This window comes from Phascolarctos cinereus, unplaced genomic scaffold, assembly GCF_003287225.1.
Source record: "Phascolarctos cinereus isolate Bilbo 61053 unplaced genomic scaffold, phaCin_HiC Scaffold_9;HRSCAF=440, whole genome shotgun sequence".
In the NCBI taxonomy this organism is placed as follows: domain Eukaryota; kingdom Metazoa; phylum Chordata; class Mammalia; order Diprotodontia; family Phascolarctidae; genus Phascolarctos; species Phascolarctos cinereus.
Window position 1 is genome coordinate 8771517 of NW_027556402.1, and position 19374 is coordinate 8790890.

The 19374-nt window shown below is 46.7% G+C and overlaps 1 protein-coding gene across 1 annotated transcript; it reads left to right on the plus strand.

Annotated features, from left to right (window-relative positions):
• The first annotated feature begins 1289 nt into the window (after positions 1-1289).
• LOC110223022 (class I histocompatibility antigen, Gogo-OKO alpha chain-like) lies at positions 1290-5252 on the plus strand. The gene is made up of 8 exons (XM_021008350.2): positions 1290-1396; positions 2346-2624; positions 2801-3079; positions 3293-3568; positions 3722-3826; positions 4344-4376; positions 4564-4608; positions 4793-5252. Exons 1-8 carry the CDS (start codon positions 1333-1335, stop codon positions 4819-4821), a joined length of 1110 nt encoding a protein of 369 aa, XP_020864009.1. The 5' UTR covers positions 1290-1332; the 3' UTR covers positions 4822-5252.
• The last annotated feature ends 14122 nt before the right edge of the window (positions 5253-19374 follow it).

Here is a 19374-nt window from a genome sequence, read left to right on the forward strand (position 1 = left end):
TTTCCTTGTCTTTCCACACAGTGCTGACTCCAACATGCCTTGAAGGCTCCAGGTGTCCTTCACCAGAGGAGGCTCATTCAGGACTTTGATCAGGATCTCTAGACCAGCCTGGGTTTCAGGAAAGAGGATTGAGTTTGCAATGATAGAATGGAGGTGCAAATCTCAATTTTACTACTTCCTATCTTCATGAGCTTGGAAAAATCTCTCAGCATTGTTGTCCTTCAGTTTCCTGCTCTGCAAAATGAAGGACATTATCTCTAAGATCCTTTCCAGAGGTAACTTTATACTCTCTTTAAAATTTGGAGCCTAATAGTTTCCTAAATGGGGTGATGACACAAGAAAGAGGGAAAATTCCACCAAATGTGCCCAGGTTTCCGAAAAAAAAAAGGTTACTGGAGAGTCACACCTTAATATTTCAGGCAGTTCAGAGCCAACCTTAGGCTGAAATAGTACTCCTCTCCATTTTATTAAGTTGTTTCCTTTTGTTGTTTTGAGTTGTATCTGACTCTGTGACCTCATTTCTTAGCAAAGATATTGGAGTGGTTTGCCATTTCCTTTTCCAGCTCATTTTTCAGAGGAGGAAATTGAGGCTAACAGGGTTAAGTGACTTGTCCAGGGTCACACAGCTAGTAAATGTCTGAGGCCTGGATTGGAACTCAGGTCTTCCTGACTTCAGGCCCTGAGCTCTAACCATTGGGGGACCTAGCTGTCCCGTTTTTTGTTAGACAAAGTCTTCTACTCCGATTCCAAATTCCATTTATTGGACTCTAATTCACTCATTACTCTTGCATCCCTTGCCTGCTTATCTATACAGCCTGGGAAGGTTACAAGACTGGGATGGAGGTCATTAAAACGGAGGTGGCAACACACCCCTATACCAATCAGTCTGCAGATTTCTTCACTCCTCAGACACCTTCAATTTAGGCAAGGGACATTGTCTTCCTCACTTCTAAGGAGAGGAAAGGGTCACGCTGAGGAGGGCTCTGGGTTGGAAGGCCAGCAGAGGAGGGTTAAGGGCTGAGATCTTCTCTTTCTCTGGTTCAAGCTGGGAGCACAAGAGCCGGGTGTTCCTGGAGTGATGATGGGAGGGAGGGAGACTAGGGCGCTCCAAAGATTCCGAGGCTGTTCTGGGAATAACACTGGGGATTTCCTCCGAGTCAGTCTCGGTTTTTGTTTCCTAACCTGTGAGGGCTCATTCTGCCCAGTCACCAATGACGTTTCTAGTCTTTCGTTTGCTATTGGCTGGTAGAGGCTCTGCGAAGCCAACCACAAGTTAGGGATTCGCCCCTGTATAAACCCAGGGCAGATTGGTCTCGGTTCTCTCTATGCACCATGGAGCGTTATCTGTGCTCTTTGTTTTTGTTGGGGACCCTGGCCCTGCCCGAGACCTGGGCAGGTAAGTAGAGAATAGTATTAACCGGCGGCGTGGAGACTGGGCACAGCATCCCGGGGTCGAGATGTGGTGGGATGGGCTTTGGCTACAGAAAGCTCCTCTGAGACCAGCCCAGGGTGAGCTTGCAGGGCACCAGCTCCTTAATGTCAGGTGAAGAAGTCAGGGTGACACTGAAAGGAAGAAGCGAGGAATAAGCGTGCCTCTGTATGTGTGTGTTTGTGTGTGTGTGTGTGTGTGTGTGTGAGAGAGAGAGAGGAGAGAGAGAGAGAGAGAGAGAGAGAGAGAGAGAGAGAGAGAGAGAGAGAGAGAGAGAGAGACTCGGGGACAAGTCCTTTAGCTGGGCTTTGGCAGGAGGGAGTGTTGGTGTCGCTCCCTTAGTCTGGGGAGAGGGGTGAGGACGAGGGGCGCTGAGGCAGGAGAGGCAGGAGGGAGAATGGGTGGCACAGTCTTGGGGCGCTAAGGAGCAGAGCTGTCGGGCCCACACACACACACACAAGGTCGAGGACAGAGAACCAGGAGCAGCCTTGTTAAAGATCTTCACGGAGGATGGTGGCGGGAGGTGGGGGGGGGAGATGAGGCCGGGGGCAGGTGAGGACCCAAGGTGGGGGGCTGGGGATGAGAAGTGTGAGAGACCAGGGACCCGAACCGGGGGGGGGGAGTGCTTGGTCGAGATGAAGGGGCACGAGGACTTCCCTAGGTTGTTGTGAGAGAAGGAGTTTTGCTGATTTCAAAACACTACAGTGCCGAGAATTATTACCTCCTGGCACGGTGCGCCATCAGCATCAGGGGCAGAGGGCTCCGGATACCGGGGGTTAGGAGTCCGGGCTCACGCCCCAGTCGGCACAGGGTCAAGGACCACACCTCCGTCTTGGGTGGAGACAGGACCCGCCGGGGCCGGGTCTACACAGTCACCACCCTGACCCCTGACCCTGGCCCTGGTCCCCACGTCCAGGCTCCCACTCCCTCAGGTATTTCGACACCGCGATGGCCTCGCCCGAGCTTGCGGAGCCGCGGTATATCTCTGTGGGCTACGTAGACGATCAGCAGTTCGTGCGCTTCGACAGCGCCAGTGCAAGTCAGAGAGAGGAGCCGCGGGCTTCGTGGATGGAGCGGATGGATCAGGAGGACCCGGACTACTGGGAGCGGAACACGCGGATCTCCAGGGGGAACGCGCAGGTTTTACTAGAGGGCCTGCAGACCCTGCGCGGCTACTTCAACCAGAGCAATGGCGGTGCGTGACGTGTCGGGAGCGGAGTGGTGGGAGGGCCGGGTCCGAGCTGTCCCACGGTCACTGCGGCTCCCACGGGGGATGGGGGCGACTCGCGAAGCGGAAGGACCCCCGTGGGGACGGTGGGGCGAGGAATCAGCCAGAGTCCGGCCGCTGACTGGGGGGCGGGGGCGGGGCAGGGGTCCACACCATCCAGATTATGTTCGGCTGCGAGGTCTCCCCGGACCTCACCTTCAAGCGCGGGTTTCAACAACACGCCTACGACGGTCAAGACTACATCACCCTGGACACGGAGGCCTCCAAGTGGAGGGCGGCGGTGCCCGCGGCTGTGAACACCAAGCGCAAGTGGGAGGCGGACAGGAGCATCGCCGAGGGATATAAAGCCTACGTGGAGGAGACGTGCGTGCCGTGGCTGAAGAAGTACCTAGAGATGGGGGAGGAGACGCTGAAGAGGGCAGGTACTGACCCGTCCGCCTCAGTGTGGGCGGCACTCAAGGACCCCGCCGTCCCTTCTTCTACCCTCCAGCCCCAGCCCCGGGCTCCCGACCCCCAGGCACCCCGTGTACCCCAGGAACGGATTGCGGATGTTCCCCCGGCCCCCACCTGTCCTCCTGGGGCATAGGGGAGGGTGAAGGGGAGAGCCTGTAAATGCCGCTGACCTTTGCCTCCAGACCCGCCCGCAGTCCGAGTGACCCGCCGCGCTGGCCCCCACGGGGAGGTGACCCTGCGGTGCCGGGCCCAGGACTTCTACCCCGAGGACATCTCCCTGACTTGGCTGAGGGATGGGGAGGAGCAGCTCCAGGACACGGAGTTCATTGAGACCAGGCCTGCGGGAGACGGGACTTTCCAGAAGTGGGCAGGTGTGGACGTGACCTCGGGCCAGGAAGAGAAATATACCTGCCGAGTTCAGCACGAGGGACTGCCTGAGCCCCTCACCCTGAAGTGGGGTAAGGACCGTGAGGAGGGCCTGGGAAAGGGCCATTCCCCACACCTCCAAAAGACCAGAGGAAGGTGGAGTGACTGGGGGGCGATGTGGGAGGAATTAGTCAATCTCAGGACCCAGAGGGCTCAGGGCTTCTCACTTCCTTTTTCAATTTCAGAGCCAGAGTCCTCATACACCCTGGTCATTGTGGGGGGCATTGCTGTCCTCATCGTCATCACTGCAGTCATTGCTGGAGTTGTGCTCTGGAGGAAGAAGACTTCAGGTGGGCAGGACTGGGAGGGGGTCCTTAGGGAGCAGGCACCATGGAGAACCTGGCTTCCCCTGACCCACAGCTTCTCTTTCTGTCCCTAAGTCCTCTCTTTTCCATCTAAGGGACTCTCAGATGGGCCCTAAGATTCTAGATAAAGATATAAAAACCATTTATGTTATAGAAACTCCATTTATCTGGAGGATGCCAGGCAGGGGTATAACAGACTGGCTGAGTTGGAATCTTCTTCAGACTCAGATCACAAAAGCATGTGGGGTTCTCTGCCAGTGGGCCTGGGTGTCTGTAGACCAGCCTTGTGAACCCGGGGAGGCAGCCTGGAGGTGGGGAAGTGCCCATTTGGGGGGCCTCTTTTCTCTCTTCCTCTTGGATCCAGAGGCTGGACTGGAGTGGGGGATGGGGATGCAGTCCCAGTTGTAATTTGTTGTGTTTCCAAGACAAACCAGTGAACTCCTGAGACCTTAGTGTGGTCTCCTCTCCTGGATTCTTCACTGGAAATTTTTTTCTTTTCCAGGTGGAAAAGGAGGGGACTATGTTCCTGCTGCAGGTCAGTGAAGGGTTGACGTGGAGGGTAGAAAGAAGGGCCCAGCCCATGGCATCCTAGGGAACTAAGCAATGAGAAGGCAGAGGAGAGGCTTAGCCCAGTATCCTTCCCTTGCTCTCACCTTCCCTTCCCATACAATGGTTCTGGGATGTATGTCTCTGACTTGGTCGTTTTCCTCCTTTGTCTCCAGGCAATGACAGTGCACAGGAGTCAGATGTCTCCCTCACTGACAAAGGTGAGACTCTGGGGGCCTGGAAGGAGAGAGGGACTGGGGTAAAGGGGGCCAAACAAAGAGGATGGTCTGTGAGAGGTTGGGCTGAGCACTGGATGGGTGGTGAGGCAGGCCCTTCAGAATGAAGAGAGGCTGGAGGCCAGAGGGGACTTGGGGAATCTCTCTGAATGTATCTTTCCTTCTTCAGCTTCAGAGAATTACCCGGTACGCACCTGAGGAAGAAAACCAGTCTCCAGTCCCTGTGCTGTTCCTGTGGACCCCTGGCTTCTCTCCCCAGCACCAGCCCCTGGGATCCTCCCTGGACTCTACTGGGCCAAGTCCAGGGCAGCATCATTAGGCCCTCACCCTGTTCTCTAAGGCCTCCCTCCCCTGCCTTCTTTCTTTCTGCCTGTCTCTCTCTGCAGAGACAACCAGCAGTGAGGGCCAGAGGGCTTTGGCAATGAGCCCTCCTTCACTTTGGACGTTGCACTGACCTCTGGGATCTTTTTCTGACTGCACAAACAGCCTAATTATTATTCTTGAAACTTCAGCTTTTCTCCACAATCTCAGCTAAGCTTCACATTTGGGTGGGGGATTTTAGGGGACAGGATGACTACGTGGAGATGTTCTGGCCATATGAAGGGGAAATAAAAGAAAGTTTGAAGATGTCTGAGAATCCTTTTATTTGCTCTCCTGAGTCTGTGAGTGCAGGTGGGGGCTGGGGCCAGGAGGGGGAGGGGAGGTGTATGGTACCTGGTGAGGGTGCAGACCTCTGCCTTTGCTTTGTGCTGCTGGGGTGCACTTGTGGACATGGTGTATTGGGACTTGTTCCAGGGCTTCTCCTCCTGAACTGGAACGATGCCCAAGCAGGCTGTTGGCCCATAGGCTGCCCCTCAGCATGGACTTTTCAGGGAGTTCCAGTTCTCTCTATTTTGTTGCCATTTTCCTCCCCCCTTGTGTCTGTATCCCCGCTTTTCTTTCATTGCAGGGCCCCCCCCTGAGGGCTTCTGTGGATCTCTGCTCAGGGCCCTTCCAGGACCCTGGGGCTCCATCTCTGTTGGTGATGGCCACTGCACTGAGTGACCACCTTGTCCCCTTTTTAGAGTGTCCCAGATGGGGCTTTTCTTCCCCTCTGAGGAAGGGAAAGGTTTCCCTTTGGAGTTAATGAAGTAAGGAATATCTAGTTTCTAAATAGAAAGAAGCCCCTGCCCCTTCTCTGTCTCCCTGGAGGCCTGACCCTGTAAGTAGTGAGAGTCAGTTGATCTCTCTGCACCTCTAACTTCCCTCCTCCCCCACTCTCCTTTCCCCTTTGGAATGATCCAAGCTGCTGGGGCCATTTGCCTTTCCCTCTTTCATTATGCCCCAGTATTTCTTTCCAAAAAAGAGGAATGTTTTAATTATTTCTATTTCTCTCCTGTCTTATAATCATCATCTCAGCTTCATATCAGACAATTGTTTTTCCTCATCGGAGGCCATCCAAGTTTTTCTCACTTGTTCTAAAATCCCTGGTGTGGAAGTTTCCATTACCATTATTCTTTGATCTAAGGAAGACAGTCACAAAGTGATAGAAGGAGCAGAGACTTAGGACCTACTGTCTCCTAGATGATACGTGATAATTAAAGTCAGATCCTGGATCATGTTGGACTGCTCATACCACACTGAATAGCTAGCAAATGTTTTTTGTCCCAGAAGGTTGGAGGCCTCTCTCTGAGCATCTTCTCCCAAGAAGGCCAGGGATTTTGTGGTAATAAGTGAGTGAACAATCTCCCCTGGGCTGTAAGCCGTCTTATCTCATGGCCAGAAAGTATTTGGGGACCCTGAGGTTGAAATAGGGAAAGAACAAGGAAGTTGAACTGTCTTCCTCTCTGAGCCCAGAAGCCTCCTCTTGCCTTGGTCATCCAGTCGTGGAGGATTATACATGGAGGACTTGTCTTTTCTCATGAGACTTCCTGTCCCCACATGGCTTACAAGAAGCAGCACAAAAATACTGCTTTTATATTCCTGATGAATAATTAGTTCACTGAAATATGAAACATCTCTCATAGAACTGGAGCTGCTTTTCTGATCCTGGTCTTCAAACTCTGTGACCCTCAGAGTCCAGCTTTCCAAATCCCCCTCTTAACCATCACAGGTGTCCATAAGCAGGAGGGGCTGCTCAAGGAGGCTTGGCCTTGGAGGGACTGAGTGACCAATCCTTGTGGGCTTTGTTAGAGTGTGGATTCCATGCAGGGATAGGTTTGACCAGAGGCCTCAAATACCCAGCCTGCTGCCTGGCTACAGTGTGCTGCAATGCTTTGGAAGCAGGTTAAAGTGTCTTTGGGAGATATTTAACAAAGACATGACAGTACAATGAAGCAGATAACATTTCATTTTAAACTAAAGCAGTATGTGGCCTGCAGTGATCCTTAAGTACACATATGTGGCTCCCATTCCTATTTGGGGGCAGCCAGGTGGTGCAGTGGATAGAGTACACAGATCAGAGTCAGGAAGACTCATCTTCCTGTGTTCAAATCTGGCCTCAGACACTTACTAGCTGAGTGACTCTGGGCAAGTCACTTCACCCTGTTTGCCTCAGTTCCCTCATCTGTAAAATGAGCTGGAGAAGGAAATGGCAATGCGTTCCAGTGTCTTTGGCAAGAAAACCCCAAATGGGGTCACAAAGTGTTGTACATGATTGAAAAGGACTGAATACTAACAACAATAAATTTCTGTTTGAGTTTGACATCACTGGTTAGACCAGCTGACCTCTGAGGACCCAGAGAACTCCCAGATTTTGTGATGTTGATTTTCCCCACACTTATGGTGGATTCATATCAAGGAGTTCCCTGGCCTTTGCTAGTAGCCACTCAATACACATAGGACCATGGAAGGATGTTGAGACTGCCCTTTAGGAACAATTGTTGGGTCAACCTCCTTTTAGAGCCACATATGTGTGTGCTGGGGTCAGGGTCTGGGAAACCAAGGCCTTTCTATCCTATAACTTAGCTTGCCCTATAAGAACCTTGGCTTTGCCTTCTTCCTTTCCTAACACTCTCCCTGTAGCTCATAGGTTCAAAGCAAGTGCTCATATGTTCAAGGTTTCTTATTAGCCTTAGTATCACTGACAATGCAAATGTTATTCTCATTTTACTGAGGAAGAAACTAAGGTCCACAGAGGCTCACTGAGGTGCTCAGAGCCACATACCCATTGAAAGCCAGAGTTAGGACCTGACCTCAGGTCTTGCACTCCACCATGGGGCCTCCCAAGTAAAACACACCAAATCCTGGCAGCAGCCCTGGCTGAAGGCTTACCTGGATAGACCTGTGGAAGTATGCATCTGAAATCTTCCTTCTGGGTCTCCATTGAATCCCTTACATATGGGTACCTCATTCTGTAGCTCTCATTCTCCTGAATCCCCTGTTTCTAGCAAGGATCTCCCCTGCAATCTGCAAATATCTCTGGAATCTTCAGACAAAGGCATAAGCAGGATGGGAGGAGAGAGGAGTCATCCCTGCCTGTCACAGCTATGTGCTTCCAGCTCCTGTGTTTGCAGCCCCTGGGCCTCAATGGCATCCCTGAAAGCAACCCACCTAGCCCTGTCCAAAGTTGGCAACTATTAAACGAGGAGATGAACTGAATTTTCTTTGGCATCCACAAGAGATGAAATTGGGGCCCACATTCCTCATTTGAAGCAAAATGTGGGTTTAGGACTTCCACTTCCGTCAGCCAAGATGGAATTGTAAAAAGGTAGTTGCTCTCACCCTCCCCATCAACCTATGAAAACCCAGAAAATATCACCCCAGAAAAAACGGTGGAACAACTGAACGAGAAGAAAGACAGGGAGCAGCAGTGCAGTAGCCCCCCTCTTACCCTGGGGGAAGGGGAACAGTACCAGATGGGAGTCACCTATTGGAAAGCCCCACTTTAGCACACCAAGAGGAGATCCTGGTGCCTTGGCATTCTACAACAAACCAGTCTCCCAGTGCCTCAGCAAACATAAAGGAAGCAACACTACAAAGGGCCCCAGGTGAATTAACACCCTGCAGGATTCATCTGAAAGGAGCTGAAGAAAGCAACCTAGAGTTGCCCTAAAGCTCCAGCCTTGCTGATTCCAGCCCAACACCAGGTAAGCTGTCAGAAACCAGCTCAGAAAACCACCAGGTACCTCAGTACTGTACAGCAAAGGAGTCTCCCAGTGCCTCAGCAGAAGTAAGGGAGGCAGCACTGCAAGGCACCCTAGGCAGATAAACACCCTGCAGCACCCATCGAAAAAGAGCTGAAGAAAGCTAGGAAAGGAAAAGCAGGCAACCTACAATTGCCTGAAAGTTCCAGCCTTGCTGATTCCAGCCCAACACCAGGTAAGCTGCCAGAACCCCCTACAGCCTCCAATTGCTAACATAAGAGGCCCCAGCACACAAAGCCAGTGACCAAGACCTAGGATCCCAACACAAGAAGCTTGGGACAGTGCCCTCTGTTCCCCAGCAGGAGAGCTCAATCTCTTTAAAGGCCAGGGAATAAAGAAACACCATGAGTAAAAAGACACATACCATAGATTCATATTATGAGAACAGTGAAGATCAAGACAGAAATTCTGAGGAGGACAACATTGTCAACAAACCCATATCTGCAACATCAAAGTGGAATATGAACTGGTCTGAAGCCCAAAATGCCTTCTTAGAAGAGCTCAAGGAGGATTTTAAAAGTCTGATGAGAGAGGTAGAACAGTCCTTAAAAAATACAATTGGACAACTGGAAAAAAAGTACACTGAAGAAGACAAGTCCCAAAAAACCACAATTGGCCAACTGGAAAAAAAAGTTAACCAAAGAAAACAAATCCCTTAAAAATACAATTGGAGAAGAAAGTACAATAACTAACAGAAGGAAACAATGTGTTAAAAATTAGAATTGGAGAAATGGAAACTAATGACTCTATGAGAGAGAAAAGAATCAGTCAAACAAACAAAAAAATGAAAAAATAGATGAAAACGTAAAATACCTCATGGGTAAAACAACTGACCTGGAAAATTGATCCAGGAGAGACATTTAAAAATTATTGGACTACCTGAAAATCATAATATAAAAAAAAAGAACCTGGACAGTAATCAAGAAATCATAAAAGAAAACTGCCCTGAAGTCCTAGAACCAGAAAGTAAAATCACCATAGAAAGAATCCACCATTCACTGCCTGAAAGAGATCCCAAATTAAAAATGCCAAGGGATACAATAGACAAATGCCAAAATTACCAGATGAAAGAGAAAATACTGCAAGCATCCAGAAAGAAACAATTTAAATATCAAGGAACTACAGTCAGGATTACAAAGGACCTTGCAGCTTCTGCATTAAAAGACTGTAGGGTTTGGAACATGATACTCTGTAAGATAAAGGAGCTTGGATTACAGCCAAGGATCAATTACCCCGTGAAAATGAAAATGATCTTTCAAAGGAGTAGATGGATATTCAGTGAAATAGGGGACTTACAAACCTTCCTGATAAAAAGATCAGAGCTCAACAAAAAATTTGATCATCAAGTATAAGATTCAAGAGAGACATAAAAAGGTAAATGGGACAGAAAGATACAATATGTTGTTAATAAGGGCAAACTGTTTACATCACTACAAGGGAAGATGACACCTGCAACTCTTGAGAACTGTATTGTCATTATATCATGTTAAAGGAGTATACATAAAGGTGGTAGATGTTAGTTGACTTTGATGGAATGATAAAAAGAAATCTAATCAAGTGGGTTACATGGATACAAGTAAATGGATTAGTCTGATCTAAAAAAAACTGTACTGAGAAAGGAGGAGGCAGACAAGGGTAAATTACATTACAGGAAAAGACACAAAAATGTATTACAGCAAAGGGAAAGAAGGGAGGGGGGTGAGCACTATTTGAACCTTACTCTCATCAGATTAGTTTCAAGAAAGGAATAACATAACCAGTTAGGTATATAAATCTAACTTACCCTATAGGCAGTAGGAGAAAAAAGGGGAAAGAAAAGGGAGGGAGGATAGAAGGGAGGGAAGAAGCAGTAAGGGTAAAGGGGAAGAAAAGGGAAAGGGCTAATAGGAGGGAGGAGGGACTGAAGGAGGCAGTGATCAAAAGCAAAACACTAGTGGGGGGAGAAAGGAGAAAGAGAAATAAAAGCATAAAGGGGGGGAAACGATGGAGAAAAAGACACAGATACTAATCATAACTGTGAATGTGAATGGGATGAACTCTCCCATAAAACTGAAGCAGATAGCAGAATCGATTAAAAATCATAATCCTACAATATGTTGCTTACAAGAAACACATTTGAAAAACAGTGACGCATACAGGGTAAAGGTAAAAGGCTGGAACAGAATATATTATGCTTCAGCTGAAGTAAAAAAAGCAGGGGTAGCAATCCTGATCTCAGACAAAGCAAAAGCAAAAATAGATCTTATCAAAAGACATAAGGAAGGAAACAACATCATGCTCAAAGATACCATAGACAATGAAATAATATCATTACTAAACATATATGCATGAAATGGTATAGCATCCAAATTCATAGAGGAGAAGTTCAGAGAGTTACAGGTAAAAATACAGAGCAAAATTATACTAGTGGGGGACCTCAACCTCCTCTTCTCTGAGCTAGATAAATCTAACCACAAAATAAACAAGAAAGAAGTTAAGGAGGTGAAAAAACCATTTAAAAAGTTAGGTATGATAGAACTCTGGAGAAAACTGAATGGGGATATACTTTTTTCTCAGTACTACATGGCACATACACAAAAAATGACCATGTACTATGGAATAAAAACCTCACAATCCAATGCAGAAAGGCAGAAATATTAAATGCATCCTTTTCAGATCATGATGCAATACAAATTATAAGTAATAAAGGGCCATGGAAAGACAGACTAAAAAATAATTCCGAACTAAATACACTAATCCTAAAAAATGATTGGGTCAAACAAAAAATCATAGAAACAATCAATAATTTCATTCAAGACAATGATAGTAATGAGACAACATACCAACACATATGGGATGCAGCGGAAGCAGTTCTTAGGGGAAGTTTTATATTTCTAAATGCTTACATAAATAAAATAGAAAGAGAAGAGATCAGTGAATTGGGAGTGCAACTAAAAAAATTAGAAAAAGAACAAAATTAATAACCCTTAATTAAACACCAAATCAGTAATATTGAAAACCAAAGGAAAAACTAATAAAATTGAAATTTAAAAAGCTATTGAAATAGTAAATACAACTAAGAACTGGTTTTATCTATTTATAAAATAGATAAATCTTTGGTTAATTTAATGTAAAAAAAGAAAGAAGAAAACCAAATCACTAATATCAAAAACAAAAAGGGTGAAGCTACCACCAAGGAAGAGGAAATTAAAACAATAATTAAAAATTATTTTGCCCAACTACATACCAACAAATTTGACAATCTTAGTGAAATAGATACATATTTACAGAAATATAAATTGCCCAGATAAACACAAGAGGATGTAAAATACTTAAATAACCCCATCTCAGAAAAAGAAATTGAACAAGCCATTGATGAACTCCCCAGGAAAAAATCTCCAGGGCCACATGCATTTACATGCAATTTCTATCAAACATTTAAAGAACAATTAATTCTAATACTGTATAGACTATTTGGGAAAAGCAGAATGGATAATTCTGATTACACTAAATTGAAAAGTTTTTGCACAAAGCCAATGCAACTAACATTGGAAGGAAGGTAGAAAATTGGGAAATAATTTTTACAACCACTCGCTAATAAGGGCCTCATTTCTAAAGTACATAGAGAGTTTATAAGAACACAAGCCATTCCCCAATTGATAAATGGTCAAAGGATATGAACAGGCAGTTCTCAGATGAAGAAATTAAAGCCATCTATAGTCATATGAAAAAAACGCTCTAAATCATTATTGATTAGAGAAATGCACATCAAAATAGCTCTGAGATACCACATCACACCTATCAGATTGGCCAACATGCCAAAACAGGAAAATGATCAATGTTGGAGAAGATGTGGGAAAATTGGAACACTAATGCACTGTTGGTGGAGTTGTGAAATGATCCAACCATTCTGGAGAGCAATTTGGAACTATGCCCAAAGGGCTACAAAAATGTGCATACCCTTTAACCCAGCAATAGCACTTCTAGGGCTATATCCCAAAGAGATAACACAAATGGGAAAAGGACCCACCTATACAAAAATATTCATAGCAGCTCTTTTTCTGGTGGCAAAGAATTGGAAATTAAGAGGATGCCCATCAATTGGGGAATGGCTGAGCCAGTTGTGGTATGTGAATGTAATGGAATACTATTGTACTATAAGAAATGATAAACAGGCTGACTTCAGAAAAACCTGGAAAGACTTGCATGGTCTAACGCTGAGTGAAGTGAGCAGAACCAAGAGAACATTGTACACAATAACAGGCACATTGTGTCATGACTAATATTGATAAACTTAACCCTTCCCAGCAATACAAGGATCTAAGACATCTCCAGAGGCCTCGTGATGGAAAATGCTATCCACATCCAAAGAAAGAACGATGGAAGATTCAACTTCTATCTTTTTTTTCAACTTGCTATCTTTTTTTTCTCTTCCGCTGAGTTTTGTTTCCTCTTTCTGAAGGTTCCTCCTACTGGTTTTAATGTGAAAATATGTTTAATACGAATGCAAATGTATAGCCTATGTCAGATTGTGTGCTGTCTTGGGGAGGGTGGTGGGGACAAAGGGGTAGAAAAAATTTAAAAACAAATACATATGGAAGTGATTGTTGATTAGTTAAAATAAGTTAATGACATTTTTTAATAAAAAGATTGTGGGTCTAAATTTCATTGTAGTGAGGTGACTCAGTGCACTCCTTGACTTAGAGTCAGGAAGACTTGAGTTTGAATCCCATCTCAGACACTTCATAGCTTTTTGACCTTGAGCAGGTCACTTATCCTCTCACCTCAGCTTTCCTGAAAGGGGCTCGTAATAGCACCTCCCTCCCAGGGTGGCTGGGAAGGTTACATGAGATCATACTTAGAAAGTGCTTTTGTAAAACTTATTGTAGAAATTCCCACTGTTTATTATTATTGCCTTCAAGGACTAATTCCTATGATTCTACCGATTCCAGAGAGTCATTCGATCATCATGAGACTCATTGAAATGACAACTTTCATCCCATCCCTTCAGAACCCTGAGAATTCCTCCCAGTGTGAAGGAGGCATGCATCATTTATCTCCTAAGCAGGGACCCTGCTTCCACCCAGTAGATATCCATGGTATTACAGGATTTAGAATTATGAGGTGTGAGGAGGGTGCAGTCCTCTGAAAAACCAGCACCTGAGAACTTCACAGGGTCATCATTCTAGAGTATGAGGAGGCCTCTGAGGACACCTGCCCCAGCTGCCTAGAACAGCACCTGATCCACAGTAGACTCAATTGATGCTACTGGCCTGACTGACTCCACTCCCCAAATCCATTCTTCTAATCTCTAGCCAGAACTTTTCTATGAAAGTAAAATCTGCTTGATAATGACTAAACATTTGAGTATTCAGTAGAACAATGATACATAACAAGTTACTGAAGGAAGATTCTGGTAATAGAGGGTCCTTCAGCTGCTTTCTGGCTCACTGAGGAATAAATTGCATTAAAATTGAACAATTGCAAGAAACACAGGGCCATGATTAGATGCAGCTTATGAAGTCCAGCCTAGCTCAGCCACAGGCTTTCAGAGAAGCTAGTCCGGGATACCCAGGGAAGGCTTCCCAGGGACAAGGGGACTTCAGCTTCAAAGAAGTTATTTTTATCTATGTCAGGGTCTTCACCTGAGTTACACTGACCCTGGAGAAATATGATGAGAGTTTTCAGGGGGCCTGGGAACTTGGCTGGGAAAAAATACACCTTTATCTTGACTAACTTCTAATTGAAATGTAATCATTCTTTTGACTATGAAATTTTTGAAAACCGCAATATCATTCTGAGAAGGCGTTTATTAAAAGCTTCAGCAGATGACACACAAATGAGTTAAGATGCCCTGATCTAGGTTATAGATGGGACAGCAACAGAAGTGGTCTGGAAATTTGTCATTAAGTAAATGTAGGTGGATTACTTGCTGGTCAAGTTAACAATGCCAGTATCACCATATTAAATGGACCAAATCCTTTTAGACAAAATACATCAGCATTTAACATGCATAAGTATGAATCTTTTAGACTGTAACACTACTGAAAACCAGACTTGTTTCCTTGTATCAGAATGATGAGGGAAATACCACTCACTGTAAGTGAGGCGCCCTTAGGCACTTTCTATATGTGTGTGTCTGTGTGTGTGTGTGTGTGTGTGTGTGTGTGTGTATGTACATACAAATGTGCATATGTATGCACATATATGTATGGGAGATAATAAGTGCTAGCCAGTCAACAAATTCATCTAAAAATATTTCTCAATAGCCTATGCAAGTCACTGTCCTAGGTGTCAGAGATAGAAAGATTCACATGGAACAGAACCCTGCCTTCAAGGCAATTTCAACCTGCCAAGGTTTATCCAGGACCAGGTTTCTGTCACTGCATTTGATCAGAGCACTGCTGTTTTTACTTTCTGTTACTACGACCTCACCAAACATGGACTTTCCCCATACAAAGAAGAGAAAAATGGATTGTATTTGGAATTGTCAATTGATTTTCATGTGATCAATTTGTATAGAATTAAACACCATTGTTCCCAAACTGACCTGTTTTCTCTGTCAACCTCTTTCTGCCTTCTTCTGTGCATTTTATGTACTTCTTTGATGACGTTTTCTTTGTGTTCTTTTTTTTTCTGTCACTCTCACTACCAGCCCCCAAATTTGCCCATTCCCCAAACACAAAGTCCTTACAACAAAGAAGCAAATGACACCAATGCACTGACTTGCTCAGTCTGAGCCTGTGCATCTCATTCTGTGTCTTTAGTCCAGCCTCTCTCTTTCCCAAGGTGGAAAATCGTTGTGGGTCTTTAGGAATTGTGAGTGGTCATTGCTTTGATCAGAATTTTTTGAAGACTTCCAAAATTGCATTGTGAATACCCAAATTGACTCCAAAGGACCTGTGAAGGTAGAGGCTATATGCATCCAGAGAAAAACTGGCAAATGAAAGTATGTAGAGAACGATTTTACACACACACACACACACACACACACACACACACACATACACACACGCACGCACGCACGCACACCCCTTGTGTCTAATGGTATCCATCTCTAGGGCTGGGGGAGGGAAAGAAAAAAGAGAATAAAGAAAATTACACGATAACTTTATTATATATGTAATAGGAATAAAAAAGTTATATATAATAGATTTGCTGTTTCATGGGCAATCACCTTTTTTTATTCTACTATGTTATGAAAATGCTTCTTCTATTTCATAAGTTCAAATAAAATACATAAAAATTCCCCAAAAAAGCTACAACTGGCTCCTGCCAGCTGCAGGCTGGGCATCACTGACTACTCCAGATGCTAGGCCACAGCTTGGTTGGTGTTGGCTTCTTCAGCTTGTCCAGTGCCCAGTTCACTAGGAACACTCTGAGTAAGGAGAAATGGACGAGACGATGAGAGAAGGAGGTCGTAGAAAAGAAACCGGACAAAATGCCTGTCTTTCCAGTGATTCCCTGCCCTATCCTTGGGTCTTTATTCTTCCCAAGGATATTCAGCATCTGGTCCCCTCCTCTTGTTAGGAGCGGGTTTCACAGCAACAGCCAGCTGGTAGTTCAGGTTCAAGGTGGGGATGAAATGAGGCCCTCACAAGCCATTGAACACAAGGAAAGGAGGCTGACTTTGCCCTAACCCAGTGAGGGTGTGCACCAAGGACACAGTGACACTTTTCTGGATAGGGCTTCTCTCATCTCCAGGTGGAAACTTGTCTGGTCCACAGGGCAGGCATGGTGACTCCAAAGGAGCCACCGTGTTGGAGGAGCCACAACTCCCTGTGGGTGGGACTTTAGGTGCCCTTAGGTCACCAGGAAGCTACCTCAAGGGAGACAAGGGCCAATCAAATGCGAGGGACTGCTTTGGTGCCTTTTAGGGAAAACTAATCCTTGTTTTGGGGAAGCCAGAAACTGCTGGTCCTGTCACACATCATGCCCAAAGACCCACAGATCTTCTAGAAGGCATTCCACCACTTCCTAATTTTCAGGATTTGATTGGACAATTATCCTGGCCCAGGGAATACAAGAAGTGAAGAAAAAATACTTTGCCTCGCCAAAGAGCAACCAAAGGAAAAAGGAAAAAAAATGAGGAAGATGAAAAAAAAACCCAGGAATTCTAGACTTTCTCTTTCTCCTTTGGATGAACTGAGCCTCAGATCTTAATGATCTAGACTTGGTGTCAAATACTTAGGGAGCCATATTAAAATGTAAATGGGAAATATTTTACAAAATAAAGGTGCAATAAAACATAAATAATGTTAATGTGTGGTTTTCTCAGAGCCTGGCAGGTAGCAAGTGCTTCTTCTTTAGCAATGATTGTCTACAGTGTAACTAGGCAGGGCTGTGAATATGATAAACAGAAAACGTTTCTTGGCTCCTCCAGAAGAGATTAGATGACAGTTGGTGCACACTACCAGATGGGGGAGAGGGATAGGAGTCAGAGCCTGGGTCTAGAGGCAAAGAGGAGGGAAGTGAGCAGGGCAGTTTAAAAGGAGGGAGTGAAGATCTTCGGGTAAGAACATTGTGACCAGGAAGAAGACACTCCTGGGAGACAAAGGCAGACAAAGAGATGCTGTGTCCACTCCCCTAGACTTTCTTCCTTCTCTGAGTTGTCCCTATTCTGATTCCTATGACTGTGGTGAAGGCTTCCCTGCTGAGCTCCAGAGGACCAGCTCATGTTGTGTTGTTCCAATGACTTACTGTGCACTTTGTCCAACTGAGGACTCATTGGCCCTGATCTGGCAGCAGCCTGCCCTCCCAGCTTTGTTTCCCACTAGTGCCCCTCAAGCCCTCTCCACTTCAGCCAAACTGTCCTATTCACTCTCCCTCCACCAAAAAGCAGAGGACTGAACAATGAATCTTCTTCTGCTACTAAGGTTAGGTCATGGGCAGATCCCATCACTTCTCTGGATCTTGTCTTCTTAACTGTAAAGAAGGGTTTTTATCTCCAAAGTTCCAGTAACAGGTTCAGTGTCCTATATTTCTCACTCCCATGGGAAAAAAAATCGCTCTTCATCCGATGAGTCCAAATGCTATACTTTCCTACCTGTGTACCTTTGTCCATATCATTCCCTATGCCCACATTGCCCTTCCATCATGAAATCAGTAAAACTCCTACTCATCCTTTTAGGCCCCACTCAATAAATGTCACCTCTTGCCACACCACCTCATTTGGAAATGATTATTCCTTCCACAGGCCTCAAACAGCACTTTGTGTACACTTCTGTGCTTGTATGTTAGAGTGGTTGACTCTAACAAGATGGAAAGCTCCTGGGGGCAGGGACCAGGCTGTACTTACTTGATTACTTCTGCCACAGCCCAGGCTCTCAATAGAGGGGGGGCTCTTTTGTGTTACCCTGACAATGAGGAGAGCTCCTGGCTTTAGGAGGAGCCTCATCCTCTGGGTCCTTGGTAAGTCCCAGAGCTGCCCCTCCCCCAGCTCTTGGATGGTAGCAGTGACTGCAGACTGGGGGCAGTCACCCTGCTTCTTCTGGCTCATCTTCCCCAGGCCCTCAATCCAAGAACTACATCTCCCAGCCCCCAAGGACCACTAGAGCAGGGAACTTCCCCCAGTTTCCCCCAGAGCTGTCTGTCCCCTCACAAGAGTCTTGGGAAACAGTCAGTGTGAAGACTCGTGATTCTCAGACAGATCCTCTTCCCCGCCCCGCCCCCACTCCATTGTAAGATCTACCTTACCCAGGACACAATTCCTGCAGACTGAGACCCCCTGTCCATGCAGGATTCCTGACCAGGTGTAGTTTCCCTTTACTCTTAACCCGACCTCCCCTCCTAGTGGTCCCAACTTCCCCAAGTACGTCAAAATTGAAATGGCTTGGGAGCCTCTTAACCCTAGAAACTACCTCCCACTCGGGACCGCCGGCCCCACACTCATCTTTCTTCCCTCCATCCTGAGTTCAGCGGGGCGGGTCCTAGGGAAGTGGCTTCACTTGCGGCCTCCAGGCTCTCAGGGCCAGCCCGACCCCACCTCTGAACCTCTTCCTCCATCGCTCGTTGCTCCTGTCAGAAATGCCCATTTCGGCCGCTGTGCACCTCCCCTGGCTCCCGGAAAGTGCCCAGCGCGCTCACCCTCCCGCATCGTACAGCTCCCCAGCCTGGCTCCTTGAGGTCCCAGCTCTGCTCTTGGCCAGGGGCCTGGAGCCCACACCAGGCAGCCCTTTCCGCCCTTACCCCACCTCACCCCCATTGCAGATAGGAACGCCCCCGCCCTTGCTGCGATCCGCTGAGCTCAGAGCCTGATTTGCCCAGTGGCTGGTCAAGTTTCAAACCCGCGGGCGGGACAGCAGTGGGGGTCAGAGGACAGAGTCGACAACCGAAGACACGCAGGGACGGGAGCTCACGTTGGACCTGGGTTCCTTCCCCACTCGGAGGCTTCAGGCAGCCAGGGCTTGGCTCTCTTGGCGCATGGATCAAAGGACCTGATCAACTTTCAGTTTCTTTCCCCAGAAACATCTCCGATTCTCGCTAGTAGAGCAGGCGGCCACAGCTCGCTCCCTGCCCTGGCCGTCCCCCTCGTCCTACCACTCACCCCAGTCCGGGACACATTCCAGGCTCTCGCTTGGGATTCGGGCAATGCCGCCTTCAGGGCCCAGATTCTTAGCGAAAACGGGCAGAACAGGCAAGGAAGGAG

Bases quoted from the DNA above. Each gene is read 5' to 3' on its own strand.
- LOC110223022 (XM_021008350.2), top strand. From the start codon at position 1,333: ATGGAGCGTTATCTGTGCTCTTTGTTTTTGTTGGGGACCCTGGCCCTG. The intron at 2,625-2,800 runs GTGCGTGACGTG...GGGGCGGGGCAG, and splicing joins CTTCAACCAGAGCAATGGCG to GGGTCCACACCATCCAGATT. The intron at 3,569-3,721 runs GTAAGGACCGTG...TTTCAATTTCAG, and splicing joins GCCCCTCACCCTGAAGTGGG to AGCCAGAGTCCTCATACACC.